The sequence below is a fragment of the Syngnathus scovelli genome, chromosome 2 (genome assembly GCF_024217435.2).
Source record: "Syngnathus scovelli strain Florida chromosome 2, RoL_Ssco_1.2, whole genome shotgun sequence".
NCBI classification, from domain to species: Eukaryota; Metazoa; Chordata; class Actinopteri; order Syngnathiformes; family Syngnathidae; genus Syngnathus; species Syngnathus scovelli.
The window spans coordinates 12,824,164-12,844,240 of record NC_090848.1 but is presented as its reverse complement, the minus strand read 5'-3'; the positions used below and the strand labels follow the sequence as shown (position 1 = coordinate 12,844,240).

The 20,077-nt window shown below is 40.6% G+C and overlaps 2 protein-coding genes across 14 annotated transcripts in view; both read right to left on the bottom strand.

Annotated features, from left to right (window-relative positions):
- hspg2 (heparan sulfate proteoglycan 2) overlaps nt 1–15,165 on the bottom strand; it is a 62,910-nt gene extending 47,745 nt beyond the window's left edge. For 8 of the 12 annotated variants that reach the window (XM_049755198.2, XM_049755202.2, XM_049755199.2 and 5 more), the window contains exon 1: nt 13,400–13,788. In XM_049755198.2, coding sequence (XP_049611155.2) covers nt 13,400–13,456 — 57 coding nt within the window. In that variant the 5' untranslated portion in view covers nt 13,457–13,788. Of the gene's footprint in view, nt 1–13,399; nt 13,789–14,900 lie in introns of those variants that run through there. The other 4 variants (XM_049755201.2, XM_049755207.2, XM_068649908.1 and 1 more) reach the window with 3 other exon arrangements.
- Nucleotides 15,166–16,157: 992 nt separating this feature from the next.
- agmat (agmatinase (putative)) lies at nt 16,158–19,903 on the bottom strand. Of its 2 annotated transcripts, XM_049752126.2 has the most exons (8): nt 19,481–19,903; nt 18,320–18,522; nt 17,612–17,660; nt 17,244–17,439; nt 16,567–16,746; nt 16,404–16,488; nt 16,317–16,339; nt 16,158–16,283 (listed from the first exon to the last, which is right to left on the bottom strand). In XM_049752126.2, exons 1-8 carry the CDS (start codon nt 19,774–19,776, stop codon nt 16,266–16,268), a joined length of 1,050 nt encoding a protein of 349 aa, XP_049608083.1. In that variant the 5' UTR covers nt 19,777–19,903; the 3' UTR covers nt 16,158–16,265. The 2 variants fall into 2 exon arrangements, with proteins under 2 accessions (XP_049608083.1, XP_049608082.1); XM_049752125.2 differs by having other exon boundaries at nt 16,158–16,339.
- Nucleotides 19,904–20,077: the final 174 nt, after the last annotated feature.

Sequence of the window (20,077 nt, the reverse complement as noted above, 5' to 3'; positions counted from 1 at the left end):
ATGATTATTTGGTGTTTCCGTTCTGAGATGTGCATTTGCAATTCAATCACTCCGCCCCTGTGTGAGTGGAGATCCAGGCCATATTTAACAGGAGAGTGTTTTTTATTTTTATTTAAACCTGTTCAATAAATACTGTTTGAAACATGTTCAATAAATGCCGTTCCAATGTAAATAATTGTCATTTCAATATTGAACAAAATAATCATGATTATGATTTTATCCATAATCGAGCAGCCCTAGGAAATTCTGAGTAACACATTTAAAAAAAAAAAAAAGGCATGCCGGCATTCCTGAAGCATGTTGCATGTAACTGAGAAGTGTGGATGTCTGGTGTGACACCATCTTGCCAAGCTGCCTATCAATTTTTCACGGATGATTTGGCTTTTTGGCTACCGGAACAGCTGAACAATTTTTGTCATGTAGAAAAACATTTCCATCTTAACCAGGCTGTGTAAATAGAAGTCAAGCTAGCGGAGCCCACAGCACACATGGACGCTTGTTGAATGAAGCGTCCAAGCCTGTGCGGACACGTCTTTGCCAAATATGGGAAAGAATGATGGCCCCCCCCAAAAAAAAAGCTCCAATTTAACTTGAGATTAATTCATTTCAAAAGCTTTTTCTTGGGCACTTGCTCAAATGTAGACAAGACTTTAAGAGGGAACTTTATCAGGCTCGAATGTCCACCTTAGCATTTTTAGGAGTAAGCTTTCTACGTAGCTTTTTTTTAGGCCATTTTATTGACGTTTTAATAAGTAATACAGACATTTGTTGCTACCGTAGGAGGCACATCACATCATACCCAAATGTTATCAAGTCCTCACAAGCTGTGAACTAGAGACCTCCCAAAGACGCTAAAATTTAACACACACATGGACATGAAATGAAAGAGACCAGCTGAAGAGGCACACACTTATCAGATGTCCGTTCCGGTCAGGAATGAGCACATTCAGATTTAATAGGTCTGTGGGGGCCAGGCAAGGATTTTGACTGGTAATAAAACCAACTCCTGTGACGAGAAAAAATATGCTAATTTATGTTAAGACTCATGAGGAAAAACAAGTCAAAAGAATATAAACTCTTTTGTACTTGACGTGCATAAAACATAAAAGGGTGTCAAAGCAATGTAAGATATGTAGTGAGTGTTTCCGGAAACATTTTCGAGAGCGGCTTGCGGGGAAGTTAGGGAGTCAGAGAGCAGCTCCAATTGCCCCAGACGACAGCTGGCCAGTGTGGTACGGCGACTGGCGGCCACTTGGAAGGGAATATCAGTGCCAACGTGGCCATCTGAGGCCTGCTTATTTATAACGGAAAGATACGCCATAAAAACACTCACTGTCCCGTACACAGTAAAGAAGTGACACCACAGCGCCCGAAATTAGCTTATGATGACGTAATGTGGTTAAGCGCTTTCACCCGAAGCTCCATCAGCCATCTTGGATCCAATATCATTCCAGAGCATCAGCTATGACTAACTCAGATGCACAATTGGGGGTGAAAAGCTTCTCAGCAGCCAACCTAATGAGGATCTTGCATTTTCTTATAAATTGCGTGTAGACGAGCTTGGCTCGCGCTAAATTTCAAAGGAATAAGGGAAGCTACTTCAATTGGCAAGAGTTTTTACAGGATGTAAAAGTATGAAAATGTTGACACTGCAACTGGGAATCGTTCTTAACTTTTGGTATATTTTAAGACCACATCAACTTGTCTGATTTTGGAGAGGAGAGCTGTCGCTGACGCACTGGTTTCGCCCCCCAAGGTTTTGACTCGCCCTCTTCCCTTTATTTCTCACTCTTCATTCCTGCCTCAGGACCAAATAATTGGACACCACCTGTTGACTTGGCCTCACTCATGCTGTCCAACATAATGGCAGGCCAGAACTCGCTCATGGCCCCCCTATGCACTCCATTAGCTCATCTCTCAAGTGTATGGGAAAGTTGGCTGAATAAACCCATACTCGAGTATACAGCTTACGCGAGCTTGATTGCAAAAGGAATCAAGTTTTTGACATCTATCAATAAAATAGAGCATGGAAAAAACTTTGTCCCCCACAGATGTATTTATTTACCAAAGAGATGGAAAGTTAAAGAATTTACTCATTCGGGTTTTAACACAAACCGCAAAAAACACTGAGTTAATTAACTAGGATTTGTGTGGTTACCATGGTGATGCTTTGGGAACTCAAAAGCAACTCCAGCATGTTGAGATTTTGCTTTGTAACCCAAGATGCACTTCAAACTTAGAACATCACAACAGAACCTGCTGTTAAGCCAAGGCGCCATCTTAAGCACATCAAAGTCCTTCTCGCTTTACTTTGGAAGCTTCGCAAAGAGCAAAACAAAAAAGCAAGTCAATGAAAGTAGAGTCAGAATGAAAATATTTCCCTCAGATGTATATGTAATTTATATCTTAAAATGATGACATCAGAAAAGCCAGCAGTGCACCACTTTTCATATCCTTTACTGACAACCCCCAATGGAAAGTACCTCAAGTGATTTTGCAAAGCACTACAAGATGAGACAGCTGAATGTGTGAGTGGGGGAAGAAGAAATAATAGGCTGCCTGGAATCCATCCTGAACCGAAAAAAAAAAGCATTCATACAGCCCACTAGAAAAGAAAAATCTGCATTCATCTGATTATAAAACGTATGATATTGTGATGCTTCTACTACATTCATAATGAAATCACTTCACTTGACTTATATTGCTTCCTAGAAAACAAATCTATGATTTTACTTGACACTTTTCTTAAGATTGAGTGGCCTGTGAGGCTTGCAGCTGTTTGGGTGTAGTTGTAGGTTCTTTTGTGACCTCAAGAATGAGTCGTTGTTGCTTGAAATACATTTGGTTGGCCAACCGCTCCTATTCCCACTGTAATGGCTCTCTGACCATGATTTGCTGGTGTTGGAAAGCCTTGGAAAATGCTTTGTCACCTTTTCCAGGATGATATACATAATTTTTTAGTTAATTCGATTACTATTTTGTCTGAAATTTCTTTGGATTGGGGCACGTGTTACTTTTTGAGATCTTGTATTCTATTTTCACTTTGAACCATTTGAAGTGATTTCTTGATTCAGCAAAACTTTGCCGGTTTTGGTATAGCCTGGGTGCGGCCAATGAAATTTGCTTTTAGTTTTATCAAAACTGTTCTATTTGACCCTTTGCAAAGGGTCAAATAGATTTAGACTTTTTTCCCCCTTAATAAATAAATAATCATTTAGAATATTCATTTTCTATTTACTTTACTAATACTAAAATCTTTATTTACGCAGAACAGTTTCTCATTTGCAACGCCAACTTGGCTGCAGACAGCAGAGTAAACAAAGCCGTATCATGCTATTTGAGGCTTGCCACACTTAATTATAGGCATTGATTATATATTAGCATTGACACAATGGTGATCTAATTTCTTATGAAATATGAGTTATTTTGGTGGCTCCTTTCCTTGCCAGAAGTAAGATGCCACGGGGGTGGCTCCTCACATTGTGATGTCACAAAGCGAGGTCATTATCTTGGATCGGGCGGGGCTGGTTCTTGTCGAGGAAGAATTTGCAGGAATGCGTGAGTGAATAGAGGAAAACACCACTTTAGGGGTGTTTTTTTTTTTGTGAGGATCTAGCATTTTAATACTTCTACTTAATACTTGGATTGTCTTTGTGAGATATTCACATTGGCTTGATGACCTGAAACATTTCAAGTGTGGCAAATGTAAAAAAAAAAAAAAAAAAAAAAAAAAAAAAAAAAAAGTAGAAAGTGGGATTTCTTCATGGCACTGCACGTTGCACTGGAGTTTGTCTTTGTTTGTCTTGGGTTTCATTCAAATGAAATCCCATAGGATCATGTGCCTGTTAAGAAGTGGTGACTAAGTCAATTCTTAGAGCCATGCGTATTTTGACAGGAGATCAACACAGTCAACAGAGATGGAATTCAAGAGGGAAACAAAAATACTTCAGGAGCTGTGGATCTGCAGGTGCTATTTCACCCTTACACCAAATAACCTGCAGCGTGACTGACTGGATGCGCAACAGAATACGAATGGAAGAGTCAGTCCAGTGAGACGACATCCATGTCTAAATATATTTGCAGTGGATATAGCTCATACACATTAAGTGTGCTTTCACAAACATGCAGCTCAAAAAATCAAGGTCTGGTGGCCCAGCAGAGATTTAGCATAGCAAGGTCATCTGCTGCTGTGATGTGCAACCCTTCCCCCACCTTCCAATTTGAGGTTGGGTTTGGACAAGTACCAATAAACAGAAGAAAGTGATGACAGGCACAACCAATTGCTGCCCACCATTTTGAATTTGGTTTTTTTTCTTGTGTCCTCACATTATCCTGTTTCTCCCAAGAGGATTGCTGTAATTCTGTCCGAAATTGTAAAAAATATACTTTATGGGCCATTTTCAGCATAAGTCTGATGGTAGCATGGTGGCCACGTGCCACCTTTAATCTTGATGTGTCAGTAGCAAAGATCACTTCATGTTTACAAACAGAAAATGATGAGAATCACATGCAACTATACTTTTGGATGTAGAGATGTGACCTTAAAATGCAGACTAAAAGGGGACTTCCCAGCAGGTCTCTCCTTTGTTTGGTGAAGGAAGCCATTTATTCCCCCCTCAATCCTGGGATCAAGGCCAATCTTAACCATCTCCCCCCAAAAAAGTCAGTGAGCTTTACTGCTTTAACTACTATTTACCCTAAAGCAGAGCAACGTGAACATTCCTGAAGCCAATTACTGGGTTGCAGCATGTGAGAGGGGATCAGGTGCCCACTTTGTCACCATCAAATAGCCTCTCTGGGATTGGCGCACAGCCTCTCCATACGGTTTAAAACCTTTACATTCAGATTGCCTCTGTCACCCTGTGACAAAGGATCAAGAGGTGGGACACTAGCAAAACCTGGGTTTATCTTCAGCCGGCTGGATCAAGAAGACGGATCTCGGGAATCCCAGTAATGCAAAGGTGGGATTGCTCAAGCGGCAAAGCACTTTTTCTTTCGGCCGGTTTGAAAACAGGAACTTTAATAGGATAAGCTTATCTGTGTTGTAACGGGCAATACACTTACTTACAGTTATTTCTTGGATTGCACATATTCTTTGTTTTGTTTTTTTAACACCTTCAAATGTTGGATTTATTATTCCATTAATTTGATGGAACAGGAACAGACGTTGTTTATGAATTTACAGGCAAAATCGTGTTGTTAAATTTTTAACAAGATCAGACACCTGTTTGAATGCTCGTCTGAACCGTTTTCTTTTCTTTTTTTTTTTTTTTGCTGCCTCCATGTTTGGAAATGAGTGTACAAATCCGAGACAGCCAGAGAGTGAAAACAGACGTTGGACAAGCAGCATGGCGATATAGCTACAGTATAAATGTTGTTGCTTGGGAGATACACACTTTTGTCCAAGGTCAACAAGAGGCTCGGTGGGAGACAGCCTTGACTTTTCTGCATCATTTACTTTTATAGGAACCATTGTTGTAGAGCGCTCAGGAGTGTCATGTTTATTCTTTATTATTTGAACCATGAATCTTGTTTTGACCATTGATGTGACATGCTTCAAGCAATAAAAAAAATCTATACAAGCAATGTATGGATGTTTTTTATTGACAGTGTTGACTGAGTGACTGTAGTTTATTAACTCACCTGGTGAATCATCCTGTCTAGACTTTAGGCCTGGAGCAAGAGTAGCATTTTTAATCAGACGTACTGATAAGAAGCCTTTTTTGTGTGGTTTATAAGATTTAACAAAAACAGGCGTGCAGTGTGTGTGATCTCATTAAAGAGAATGTTTTAACAACAAACATTCACAAATTGTAATTAAATTCCCAGGTGCTGAATATTAAAGCCAACCAGGAATTGTCGGAATTCACAAATATGAAAATAAAAATAATAATAATGTACGTCATCCAATGTACCAGACAAATATTGTCCAAAAGATTTCATGACATTTTTACAGGTTACTTTTTACAGGTCGAAGTTAATCACGGCCATGTGTTCCCAAAGAACACGACTGTTTGAAAGAGCTTCTTTGACGTACTTTCTTCTAGACACAGCTGTTTGAAGTAAAACACCACAGAGGAGTGGGGGGGGGGGGGGTTACAACGTTTTGGTCCACTCAAGCAAAACTAGGCCTTGAAAAGAGATCTTGGCTTTGCACCAACTAACCAAAGGAGCCAATAAACAAAAGTCGGTTCGAAAACAGAACCTTGGAAAAATTGACCTCACAGGTAAATTTCACCTGTCCTCATAACTCCAATTTGAAGGTGTGCTCACACCTCCAAAAACATCTGGAGTTGATGCACGCATACAAGAAGAAGAAGAAATCTCCCCTTTCATTGGCCGCAGATGTGAGCGGGCCGTTTCCTTCTATAATAAAGCGTAATTACAGGCATGGGGACTCGGTGTGCTTGTGTGAAAACGCACTGAGGACAGGCGCTTGGTTAATCAGCAATGAAGCACAGAAATGTTGCTGCACATCACTCAGATGTCGAGCTTGCAGACAAGCCAGAACAAGCTAGTTAGACCTTACAGCAGGAAAAGAGTAGACAAGCCTTCAACAGCTCGAAGGTTGAACTCTCCTGAGGTCTTACTACTTGGGATTGAAAATAGGATGTCGAACAGCTGTTGTGCATGACGTCTTGTAAAAACCTGCAAGTCTCCCTAGATTATAGTTCAAGGAGCAGGATTTCAGGTTTTTGTGATGCCACACGGAAGGGGATCAGTGGTGGTAAAAAAGAAAAGTGTGAATGTGTCCAATTTCCTGGCTGCTCTGTGTAATATAGCTTAGTCAGCAACAATTCAACAAGATGTTGCATTAAGCCGCCGTACCGCAATTGTGTCTACTTCTACACACAATGGAATGCCGGATAATTTCATCATGACTTTCGTGTCAGTGCCATTTATATAGAACCACAACCCAGAACATTTGCACCTTCACCCCTTTTGCTCAACATCAAAGTTAGGACGGCGCAAACTACTTGCTTTTCATTTCGATGACACAACGGTTAGCTTTTCATTGAACCTGCAAGACAGTTCATAGTGTTAGAAACTCGCCTGTGGCGTTAATAAGAAATGATTTATGATGGTCTATGAAAAGATTATCTTGATCTAATCTAAATAAATGGTCTATAAACTCATTTGCTAGCTTCTCACGCGGTAACAAGGCCTGATGAAGATCAAAAATTGATAGCGATCTATAAATGATCTTGGACTGGTATTTCAAACCATGACGACACGCAGTCCAGGCTTCTCTAAAATAACTGAGCAGCTCACAAGCATGATGAAATGATGAGATCCACGGCTGCAAGAGTGTAGACAAGCCGCTGGAGAGGGTTAATCAGGAACTAAATGGACCACCCCTCGTATCCAATACAAAGTCCCCCCCCCCCCACACACACACACTAGGGAATACAGGGCCTCTTGGTCCTGGCAGAGTCCACTACTCACATAAATCACACAGAGACTCTGTGTAGGCAAAGCAACATTTAACTCTCCCTTTTAAAGTCTTAACTGACGGCCTTGGCCAGAGGTGTGTCCGGCATGAAGATGACTGCAGGGAAAGCGACAACTTTACTGTCCCGATCAAGAGCATAAATCCCTGAATCACATATCACTTTTCCATGACTGTCATTCAAAAAAAATAGAGAATACATGAGAGTGACTTCACATTTTCACACTTCACAAAGACCACAGTTGTGAAATATAACTAAAGAAAAGCAGTTGCTGTTCCCACAACTTGATCCTTCACTGTGGTACGGCGCAGGCCCCGTTTGTCACCAGAGACTTGATTAAAAAAAAAAAAAAAATAGTAAAACTTCTCAAGTGTCTACACAGGCTGACTCATAGTCCTTCTCACAAAAGTTCAAGTACAAAACTAGCAGATGACGTCACTGATTAACAACACTAACATGCTGACCAACACCATGTGGACAACTGTTTATATTGAGAGAGGTCAACATAGCTTGCCCATATTCAAACGTTGGCCGTCTCGTCACGCATGTCCCCGTATATGGCAGTGTGAAATTCGTCAATGCATCAAATCTATGTGTCGCTATTGCGGCTAACATAGCGCTGACATCAACATGATTGTCTCTTGCAGAACTGACATTTATAAACAGCAACCTAAAGCAAAAGTGGAGTCAAACAAAAGCCATTACCTCACACCAAGTCATGAACACCGAAAAAATTACTGGTTCTCGTTTTTTTTTTTATTATTATTTTTCATCCTGTCACATTTTTACCGACTATAGTCTTTTTGGGGGGTATAGCAATAAAAGTCCTGCCAGTCAGTAGAAACGTGCAGCCACGAGAGGTCAGGGGGACATGACTCAAAATGTACACTGTATGAGGCAAACTTTATTATTTTTATTGATCCCCAGAGGAGGACTGTGGAAAGATTGAGGGGGCTGTGCAACAAAGTCACACCCCACAGCAGTTGGGAATCGGCACCTTTTTTTAAGTGGCAAGCAAAAAAAGAAATTAGCTTCTCTATCTCCAGCCACCAAGCGACATTCGCATTGAAGACTAAATTACACTCACTCCCTTTCTAGTCATTTACTACATATAAGGTGAAGTATGTTTTTTTGCACAAAGTCTTCATTCCTAACAAAAAAAATCTAGTGATTAAAATTTTTGTAATTCAATTCATATTAATTGGGATTAATTAAATCTATTTGATCAATTGTTATCTAGATGAAACCCCAGATGATTGATTTTTGTCTGGAAGTGGAAATGTAATCTGATGATACCATTTAATTTGGCTTCACATACGTCTTTGCTCTTTATTAAATAAAAAAAAATGACATTGAGCAGACTATTAAGCAACTGGCGTAGAAACATACAAAATGGATTGCTGCACGGATAATACGTACTTAGTGGCAGTGCTGATCAAGGTTAAGACACCTTTGCTCCCACATGGGTGAAACCATTTCAGGTTAAACTATGGACATTTATTTGTCTGCTTTACTAATCGAGCGACCTTCAGCGACAGACTCGCTAGGTGTCGAGTTGACTCGCAATCTTGGAACGCATGCTTGAGACACTTTGCAGAGTCTTTATGTCTCATTGGATTTATTTGGAATAACTGGAAATGAGATGGGATAAAAGATGGAAGCCTCCTTAACACTGATAGCAATCAGTGTGAGCTTGGGGAGTTTGAATGAGATCAGAATGCTTAGTGGTCATAATTTCCAGAAGCTTGCAAAAGAGTTACGATTTTATTCTTGTTAAATGCTTCACCCGCTACATTTTTCTTAAATAAAGTAAAAAAAATACTACCATGACTCTTTTCGCCCAAATAAAAATGTCTAAGCTCATAGAAAAAACTAAATCAATGAAAATGTAAGAAGCTGAGAGAGATTTTACAAATAACTAAATATGCCATTCAGGTGGGGAAAATTACATACAGGAAAGCCTGAATAAACTTTTTTCTGGGGAAGTAGGGTCCTCCTGGCGGACAGATAACACCAGATTTCATTTCCTTTTCAGGAAGATGACTCAGCATGGGTCAAAGGTTTCAAAGGATCGTGGGCATCTGAACAATAGATGAGCGCAAACGTTTCGGTCCGAGTGGGCCGAAGTTGCCAGTGCTCATGCTAAATGATATTTTAGAATTGCGTCATGAGACTGATTTGGTAGTCATTTTCATTTTTTCATCAATAAAAATCCTGCTGTTAACCTGTTGTGAATTAATATAGGGGGAATGAGGAATGACAATTGCTAGATAAAAAAAAAAAAAAACTGAGCGTGTTTGGAGGGAGAGTGCACAGGGTTTATTATGTCTGGTGGAACATCAGCTCAGACTCAAGAAACTACAGCCTGGAGGACGTGTGAAGAACAAAGACCCACTTAAGACGTGTTCACCTGTATTTGCATTTTTTTTTTAAATTAGACATGACGAGCTAAAACCTGCAGAAATTGACTTTGTGAATCGCTTCTGTGGATTTCAATTCATGACCCTCAGACAAAGGTCTAGCAAATGAGACACGCGGGTGGGAAGATTCACAGGTAGAGACATGTTGTACAGTAAGAGGAAGCCTCCACTGACAACAGGGTAGGATTGATTCGAGTTATAATAAGAAATACACAAAGAGCAGTGACATTCTTTTGGAAAACACAATCCTGCTTCCTTTTTACAGAAAAGGGCAGCAGCTCTAATCAGGAACATAGTCGAGTGGAGAACTCAGAAGACAATGCAGCAGCTCTGCCAAAGTGGCTTCACATATACTGTAGGGCTTTAGAAAAGACAACAGTGGACGACTGAAGCTTTTCAAAGGCTGCATTACACACAATTTAGCATTTCAATGGATCTCCTGGAAGTGCATGAGCCTGGTGGTCCCTTATGGAAGAGCAAAAACCAGGATATGTAGGACTCATTCCTGTGGAGTCCGAGCAAATTCCAAAGGATCGGGGAGGATTTTACAACCTAAACACATGCATCAAGATGTGATTTGCCACACGCAAATTTGACGATTAGCTAGTTTTATTGCTTTTTATTGCTGCCGGTGTCCACGAGTCATCTGCAACCCGACTATGAACTCTGCAGGGTTCAGTGCACCTGCAGCTTCATAACACAGGAATGAGGATGATACACACTGTTGGAGTGATTACAATAAGAAATCATTCAATGTATAGGTTGAAATACCAAATTACTCTGAAAGAAGGATCATGACTTTGATTCTATCCAATATAACTCAATATATACAACAATATAAAGGAGCAAAACCTACCAAACGTGATGTCTTATTTATTTATTTATTTATTTATTTATTTATTTATTCATTCATGTATGTATACATTTATTTATGTATTTATGTATTTATTTATAAATAATTAAAATATATTCTATTATAATTTATTTATAAATTACAAATAAATAAATCTGAATTGAAACAAGGAACAGGAAATGTTGAAATAAATAAATCTGAATTGAAATAAGGAACAGGAAATGTTTAAATAAATAGATAAATAAAAAAATGAATGAATAAATACTCAATTACTAAAATATAAAAAGATTTAATAGCTTAATAGCCATGGTAAACTTGCTGACCGCTTGAGCATACAGACTACATATATAGTTAAAGGAAAAAGGTGCTACTGTGTTCAGAGATGTGAATGGAAAGAGTGGGACTTTGTGAGAATGAGAAGAGCCGGAGAGTATGTGCACACATGTCGGCACATGCACAGCTGAGGTGCAGCCTGATGTGGAGTCTGCGGTTTTGCCCTTCATGGATGCAGTGGCATGCATAAAAAGTGAGGCTTGACTATCAGAGTAGAGTTCGACATCATTAACAGTGGCCCGTTGGCTCGAGGACACTCTGTGACTATATTTATATTTTGAGTTTCATCCACTTAAATCGATCGGTCGACATTGATCTGGGCAGATTTTGTTTGCATTTCATCTGAAATCCTTGGCTTGATGAAAATACATAAACCTATAAAAAGTTGAATAGTAATTATACAGTTCAATTTTAAACTGAAGAAAAAAAAACAACATGCAAAAAAGTGACTACAAAGAAAGCTAATGTATTAGGCATTAAAATTTTGAAACTGACATTTTCTGCTTAATTTTTGTACTTTTCACAACAACTACTAAGCAAAGAGGAGAAGAAGAAAAAAAAAAAATCAACCTTTATTTGGCGTGATCATTGAGATTTCCCAGTCTCATTTCGGGTTTAAATGAACCTTGACGAACCTCATCAGAATCATCAGAGCACATCTCCACACTGGACCGAGTCCTACTTTGATGGCGACAACAAACATCCCACAAGCGCCAGTCTGCTTGAGGAGTGGCGAGCCGCTTCAGTGCAGCCTCTTGCCACCAGCCAAGATGGCTTCTCTCCTGTGGCTATAACTCAACAATGCAATGTTTACTGAACCAAGTCTTCAAGCAATTATCCGAAGGGGTCTGCTGTGAGGAGGGGTGTGGGGGGGGTCCACCTTCTGTTCAAACGATGGAGTGCAGTTGGTGTTTGCACTGCTGTGCTCGCAATTCTCATCCACTCTGAATGGCAACTAACCACCAGGTAGTCTGAATCAACAAAGAGAGCACCGACTACCTCCTCAATGAGTCGGATATTGCAGACCAAATAAATCAAGAGATTAAGTTGTCAGGTTGAAATAGTTTTATGCGGATGAGGTGGTCGGCTTACGCAGCGGAGCGAGAGAATCATTTACACCACTGACACACATGCAAGATATACCGTCAAAGGAATTCAGGCCAGCCCACCCCCACCATTAAGTCAGGGGACACTTGTGTCACTCTAAACTTGGAGACAACACAGAGCCAACAGTGTCAGCGACCACGGGAGGGATGATACAAGCAAGTCACAGTCAAACCTAAACAAGCCAAAGTTGTTGCGTCACAGAAAACTTTGCTCGCTACTGTTGACTGCCAACGGGACACTTGTGACACACGCCCTTGGCCATTAAGAATTTGCACTGACTTTGATTTTAGGTGTGCTGATGTGCATGACTCCAACATTCCAGCAGGCTGGGAGGAGGGCCCGTAGCAACACCAGAAGTGCTTGGTGCTTAATTGAATCATAGAACAGGGGAGCCTGCTGCTATAGTTCAAAGTCATCATAGAGGAAACAGATGCTCGCGGTTCCAGATAATTCAATTAGGTTTTGGTATGTTCGGGGCCTGGTGTTCAATCAAGGCTACGGTTCAAATACGGAGGCCTTTACCTGATGCCTACTAGAAGGCTGGATGGTAAAAACATTTTCAGAACAATATCACGTGTAAATCCATCAGATGTATGTCAGCTACATCAACACGCCTCAGATCAAACCAGTACTGGAGAGGCTGATATCTCAGCTGTCACAGCTCCAGGACACTAAAACAAATATCTCCAAAGTGCTTCACTGCAATCGAGGCTCTTTTATAAGAGCTCACAGATAGGTCCGATTCTTCAATCGGTGTACTACTGTTAAGAAATGATGTATAAAATCCAATCAACTAATGACAGCTCTAATGACAAATACGTAATGTAACCAATCAATAGCACATTGTTGGATAAGTACAAAGGATTAGATTTGTTGAAATGTCTTTACGCCAGCTTTAACATGTTGGTCTTTTGCTGCAAGTGTGAGCGCTTGCTGGGTGACGCAGAGACAAGAAGGCTATGCAGGTCTGACTATGAATAGCTTGTTTCTGTGGTTAAACTTAGAGCAGCTTCTCACCAGCGGACTCCTAGTTTGCCACTTTTAAAAAGGTATCCTTACATGCTGCACTGGAATCTGGAATGCAGCCCACTTAGCATGTGAGCGGCACCATTCACCAAACTGATTCATGGTATAGAAAAGCTGCACTTATGGATTTGCCTTGACCTTACAAGAGAGGGTCGTGTCTTTTAATTGGAGAGTTTCAAGGTAATAAAAGTCTCAAAGCTTATACTTACATGAACCAATTGGCATGAGAGTAACAAATATAGAAGTCCATAGGTCCAAGAGCCCATTTTCCTCCAACCCAGCCCAGGCTGCAACTGCTGGGGAAAGTGGAAACAAGAAGGTCCTTCTCTCCTGCTTGCCCGCCTCACTGGAGCGACTCCTGCGCCCCCTCCGATGGTTGCGTCCCGGGACAAAATCGAACGTCTCCTCTGCGCCCCGTGACCCGTCGGAACTGCATCAACAGGTGCGAAACGGAGGAGTGGAGATCCGCCGCTCCGATTTGGCTTTGTGCATTCGGCGATGAGCACCAAACGAGCGCGCTGGGCTGTGCGCTTCGACACTGTGAAGTGATTGCGGGCTGAGTGAACGCACTCTCTGCAAGTCACAGGGAAGTCCTGTGTGGGACGGAAGAGCGCACTGGAAAAGTAAAAGGCGGAATGGAATTCTGGGAGCCGGTGGCTCATCTCACTACTGGGAGAGACATTGCGCGACGTGGTTTTTTTTTCTTTTGGATGTTGTTTGTTGATGTTTTCAAATGTTCTATCCGGAAAGGAGTGAACGTGCTACTCATACCAGTGAGCCCTCGTTAGATCACTTTGCTGTCAAAGTTTTTATTTTTTCCATCATAATGCTTTTTTTTTTTTTTTTTGTCTTCACCGATTTAAATTGCAGCTAATATGAAGATTTCTGGAGCAGGGTAAACCCAAGCCAATATAGCAAGATTTTAATTCCCCCCTTCCTCCTCCATTTAAGATTTAACAATACTTCAAAAGAAAGTGGAAGTTTTTGTTGCCCGTTGCCTGATTTTTCATTCTAAATTAACATCAGACCTTTTTTATTCCATCATTTTATTTGTTCATTGTCATAAAAAAACAGGCGAGTGTCTTACTGTTGCGACATCTAATTGCAAAAGCCAAACAATTTGACTTCCCATTTTCCCCTCACTTCCCTGTGAACCTGGATAGTTTTGGTAATTTGGACACTCACAGTTCTCGAGGGTCGTCATATTTTCCCCTCACCATAAAGAGAGCAAGCAGTATACCAATCAGCCAGACGAGGGAGTATTTGGTATGAATAATTTTTGTTGCATTCTAATCGTTTACCACTAGATGGCGTTAAAATAAAGAAATCTACTCTCTGTCCCCAAGTATAGTAGGGAAGTGCTTTCTCCCCCCCCTTTTACATTTGATTGATTTGAACTGTCATTTGGTTTGACCAGATGGAATATAATTGCAGCCTCCTTTCTACAGTATATTTCTCATTAAATGGTAGGAGAAAAAGATTTGAAATAGTGTAATCTACACCTGTAGTTGAAAAAAAGTTTTTAAATTATGAAGTAATAATTTGTATTCATTGCAATTTCAATATTAAAATAATCTTTACTATAAAAAACAGCTCTACCTTTAGGGTCTATTTGCACAGGTAAAAAAACACCACATTAAAAAATCATCAAAATATCTTGATAAGTATAAACAGATTATTTTTTTAGTGACATTCCGATTAAGCACTCACCCATCAGTCGGAAGTTGGTTGTTGACTTTTAGTTTGTCCCATCAAGAGTTGCTCATGAGTGGTTTGACACACTGTGCAGCTAAATTAAGGTTAGGTGAAATGTCACCTCCAAGACAGATACTGTGCAGCTAAATTAAGGTTAGGTGAAATGTCACCTTCAAGACAGATACTGAACATCTATACTCTTCCCTCTCTTTTGGGCATTAGTGAAAGTTTGGGATGGCGAGCACGAAGAACATTGCATATTTAGGTCCAGTCCAAGTGAGGCAGGCCTCGGACTGGGTAGCAGCAGGAAGCAGCTGTGATAAGTGAGCATATAATTGCATGAATTGTTCCCTCTCGCACAAACTCAAGGCCCGGGGGCCAGATACGGCCTGCCGCATAATCTTACGTGGCCCGCGAAGACAAATTGTGCATCAAATTCGTGTCATTACTAGAATTGCAAATTGTCTTCACTTTTAATATATATATATATATATATATATATATATATATATATATATATTTTTTTTTTTTTAATTTGACCAGTTTTTACTCGTCTTATTTGAAAACGAATTTTTTGTCAGTTTGTTTTGTAGTTTTTACTGTATATAATATGAGGTGCTCATACATTGATTTGGGTTGAGTCATAATGGCCCTACGAAAGAAGCTATGACTACAATGCGGCCCGCCAAAAAAATGAGTTTGACACCCCTGCTCTAGCACGACCGCCTCACAGTTAGGAGGGGTGCGGGTTGGATTCCACCTCCGGCCCTCCCTGTGTGGAGTATGCATGTTATCCTCAGTGCCCGCGTGGGTTTTCTCCGAGCCCCCCAAAAAAACTTGCTCGGTAGGCCGATTGAGCATTCCAAATTGCCCCTAGGTGTGAGTACGGATGGTTGTTTGTCTGTGTGCCCTGCGATTGGCTGGCAACCGGTTCAGGGTGTTCCCCACCTGTGCCCGATGACTGCTGGGATGGATGGATGGATGGATGGATGGATGGATGGATGGATGGATGGATGGATGGATGGATGGATGGATGGATGGATGGATGGATGGATGGATGGATGGATGGATGGATGGATGGATGGATGGATGGATGGATGGATGGATGGATGTTTCCTCTCTGTGGTGGTCGACGCCCTTTAGCGCTGGATACTTTCAAATGTACAGGTACTGACAGGAGTTTTCCCTTTATTTTGTATCACTCACTGTCCTCTTTACTGTTTGATAGACACTACTTTAAATGCAAGAGAATGAAAGAAAACACAAAAACTATTTTCAAACTTGTTCAAGAAATGATTTTAGAAATTCTTCTCAAGATGCACATTACTCATAAGCCAGGTACACACTACTTTTTTGTAAAGAAAAAAAAAAGGTAAAGGATCAGTAGTATTTAATATTTGGGAGGACGCACAACATTTCAAAGAGGAGGTTAGCACCTGTCAGGGCAGTGTTTCCTGTCAAAGAGAAAACATGATTAAATCGTCAGAATTCTGAGAACGCATCAAGTAGGGTAAGTACCTGTTGTGTCGTAGGGCGGAGCTACCTCCACCAAATCGCATCCCACAAGGTTCAGTCCACGGCAGCCTCGAATAATCTCTACTCCCTGTTAGGGTGCAAGACATAAAAAAAAGTAAAACATTTGACTTGTGCTGCTAAGACCAGTAAAAAACACAAGTCGTACCTGAATTGGAGTGAGCCCAGCAATCTCGGGTGTCCCTGTTCCAGGGGCAAAGCCTGGGTCAAGAGCATCAATATCAAAACTCAGGTATACAGGGCCACTGCCCATTTGACCCCTGACTTCATCCATGAGCGGTGCCAGAGATTTGAACCAGCATTCCTCCACTTGCACCACCCGAAATCCCTGCAAAATATACCAACCATTTCAGTATTTTCTCAAACTAATTTTTTTTTAGTGCATTGTTTCACATTGGTACGGCAAGAGCCTTACTTGTTAGGCATTAAACAAGTGTTCACTCACGGAGAGTAGATCCTGACTGCACTTCATAGAGTTGCTGATTATTGTTAATCAAGGCAAGCTCATGTTTTCCAACCTGAACCAAGATGCCCACGGACTCTCAGCAAATCAAAATGTCTCCTCTAATCATGATTAGGAAAACAATGTTGAGCCTTGCACTATTGCTAGTCTTCCTCCACGTTGATGAATCATGCACCCTTATTTCAAATATCGCTTTTACACCGTGGCAACACTGAAGCTGTTAACTCGTCTATGGTGTTTTGGTTTGTTAGAATTCAGTTAAACATACTGACCCAAGGCACAGCTATGTGGTTGTTTTAAATAAAACATCTTTTTAGGAGAAAGGTCACAATCTGCCAAGTGAACAAGATCCAGCAAAGAACCTGAGCCCGGCTCCACTCGTACGAATCGGCAGAGTAGCCGGAACCTCTCAGGCCGATCTGCACCACTCGCTTGCAGTCCAGCAGGCCCTCCTCCACACATCGTCTGAACGGGGTGCCATGGCCAATCTTTTCCCCCAAGACCACATCATTGGTGTCAGCGTGAGCATCCACATGAATGAGGCCCACTGGTCCATATCTGGTGTATCGTACATACACCAGAATCATAATTTTAAAGTATTAATAATATTGGAATTATTCAACCGTAATTTTGGTTGAGCATGTTTGAAAATTAACAGTGAGGATAATGAAAGATATATATTTAAAAAAAACAAAAAAAAGTTGCAGCTTTCTTGACACATAAAACTTACTTTTCAGCAACAGCTTGCAGGATAGGATATGCAATCGTGTGATCTCCACCTTGACATTAAAAAAAAAACGCTGTTTGGTCAACTGGTGCGTGGCATTCTCTGCACGAGTTCAAAGGTCAAATCAGTATGTGATCCTTTCCAATGTGCTAGTAACAATATTCAACAAATCCTCCCCAAAGTATAAGAAACTAAAGGCTATCCAGCCTGGTTGAGATTAATAGCGCTCAATTGTAACTTTTGCCATGCATGCACAGCACTGATTTAAATATTAATAATCATTTACATAACCAAGATATGTTTATTGACACAGCACAAACAGAGTTAAGAAAAAAAAAAGTGTCATTTGCCCCTCTAGGCCATATAAATCAAATTAAAGGCCCGCGGCTCACCACATCATTTTATGTGGCCCGCAAAGACTAATTTTGTATCGACTTTGTGTCATTACTAAAATTACAAATTGCCTTCACTTTAAAAAAAAAAAAAAAAAAAGAGATATTACTGGCAAATTTTATTACCATTTGTCTTTTTAAAATATTTGATCAGCTTTTACTAGTCTGATTTCGAAACTAGTTATTCCTCAGTTTGTTCTGTAGCCTACACTGTGTATAGAAGACATTGACGATTATAATGACCCCCCGAGGGAAACTATGACTACGATGCGGCACACAACAAAAATGAGTTTGACACCCTTGCTCTAGGCATACTCACCCATTGTCAGGGGAATGCAGCCAGAAGCCAGCACCTTTCTGAAGGTCTCCCTGATGCGTCTGCATGTGTCCTTCAGGTCATACATGTTGACGTTGACATCCCCAATGTCAGCCACCATAAGAGACTCAAAAGGAGCAGCTCTGGTACCGCTATTATAGGCCCTCAGCATGGCCGATTCCACTCTGATTTGCCTTGGGCCAAACCTGAGATGGTGAACAGGAATTTCAATAGCTAATTTCAGTTAGGAATTAGTTACAGCGTTAATAAGTAATGTACAGTTTCACAAATGCATACCATCCAGCATCATGAAAAGCTTTAATGCAGACACAATTTCAGTGTACTCTGGATATTTGAGTATTTAGTGTTGGGATGACCAACTGATGATGGATGCATCATCACTTGAATGAAAGAAAGTCATAAGAGAAGCGTTTGAAGGTAATTAGATGTAAGTGGATGAGCATCTAGTCAAGCCTGAAAGTCTTGAGGTGGCAGTGGAGGCAGCTAGGTTATGTGGTGACAGAGGACATACATTTTTAGTTTGTACAGTATAGCATACGTATGTTTTTGTGTCGAGCCATGTCTAATTGCAGTGATGGCGCTACACCAAAGATAGGATGGGCTATAACCTGTCTGTTTTTTGTTTTTTTATAAATCTAATTAATGACTTCAAGAGCTCTGGTATGCAGTATACGAAGCGACCTTTGTGCACCTTTCTGCACTTCCGATAGATTTGAAATAATGCCCATCTCTATTATAAAGGGATGGAAGTAAAACACATACAAAAAAATTATTTTATCAAATGACAAATGTATCTACAGATGAATGGATTATTGAAACAGTCATCAGTTGTAGCATATGAAAATTCCCAAGTACCAATACATATAGTTTGTGACAAAACAGCTTCCAAACGTGTATTTTACGATAGATACATTGACATGATGTTGGTAAAACAGTAATTTAAGCCAAAAAGACTAAAGCGGTTTTTTTAAATCAGTGTAGTATTTATGCAACATGATTGGACTTTGCTAATAAATATTGCATTGCACCTATTGCGCATAGAACACTAAATATGTACAAGTAAATGCATTTATATAGACCCTAAGGCAAAAAATGTTATATATTAGCGAAGACAGACTCAACAACCAAAATCTTGGGACAGACCTTGCTCCAGGTCGGTTGGACGTTCCAGTATCAATCGGAACCCCAATGAAGGCTGCATCGAGTCCGTCTGCGTTGTCCTGGTAGGGCAGCTTGGCCATTGTAGGGATCCCGCTAACCCTCGCAACAAACTCGGCGCTGGGCGGCACATTGAAAGTTTTTTCGGCACATTTTCTGTCGGGAGTTCGGTTCGAACCTGGACCGTCTGACGCACTAACACGCGACAGCCGAAATGGTAGCGAAAGGCAACGTGCGGTCATTGTAAACAGACGCGGACGACTTTTCAGAGCTGTGAACATGATGCGACGTTTTGCTGTTAGTCAAGTTCTAGAAGCTCTGAAACTGACAACATTGGAGCCCTCACCGTACTTTGTATAAAAGATGACTTCACTCTGATCGTTAACTCACGCGTTTTATTCGTATAGATTCGACACGCCTTAAAATACCGCCTACTGTGGTTATTCCAATACACCTTCATGCGGTCAATTTCATTGTACACAATTGTGTATATTTTCTGCATTTGATAGCTGAATTTTCGGCGAGGGTCAATTTGATTACTTATTTGTAAGGATAATATTCTCAGTTCGGTATTCATAAATA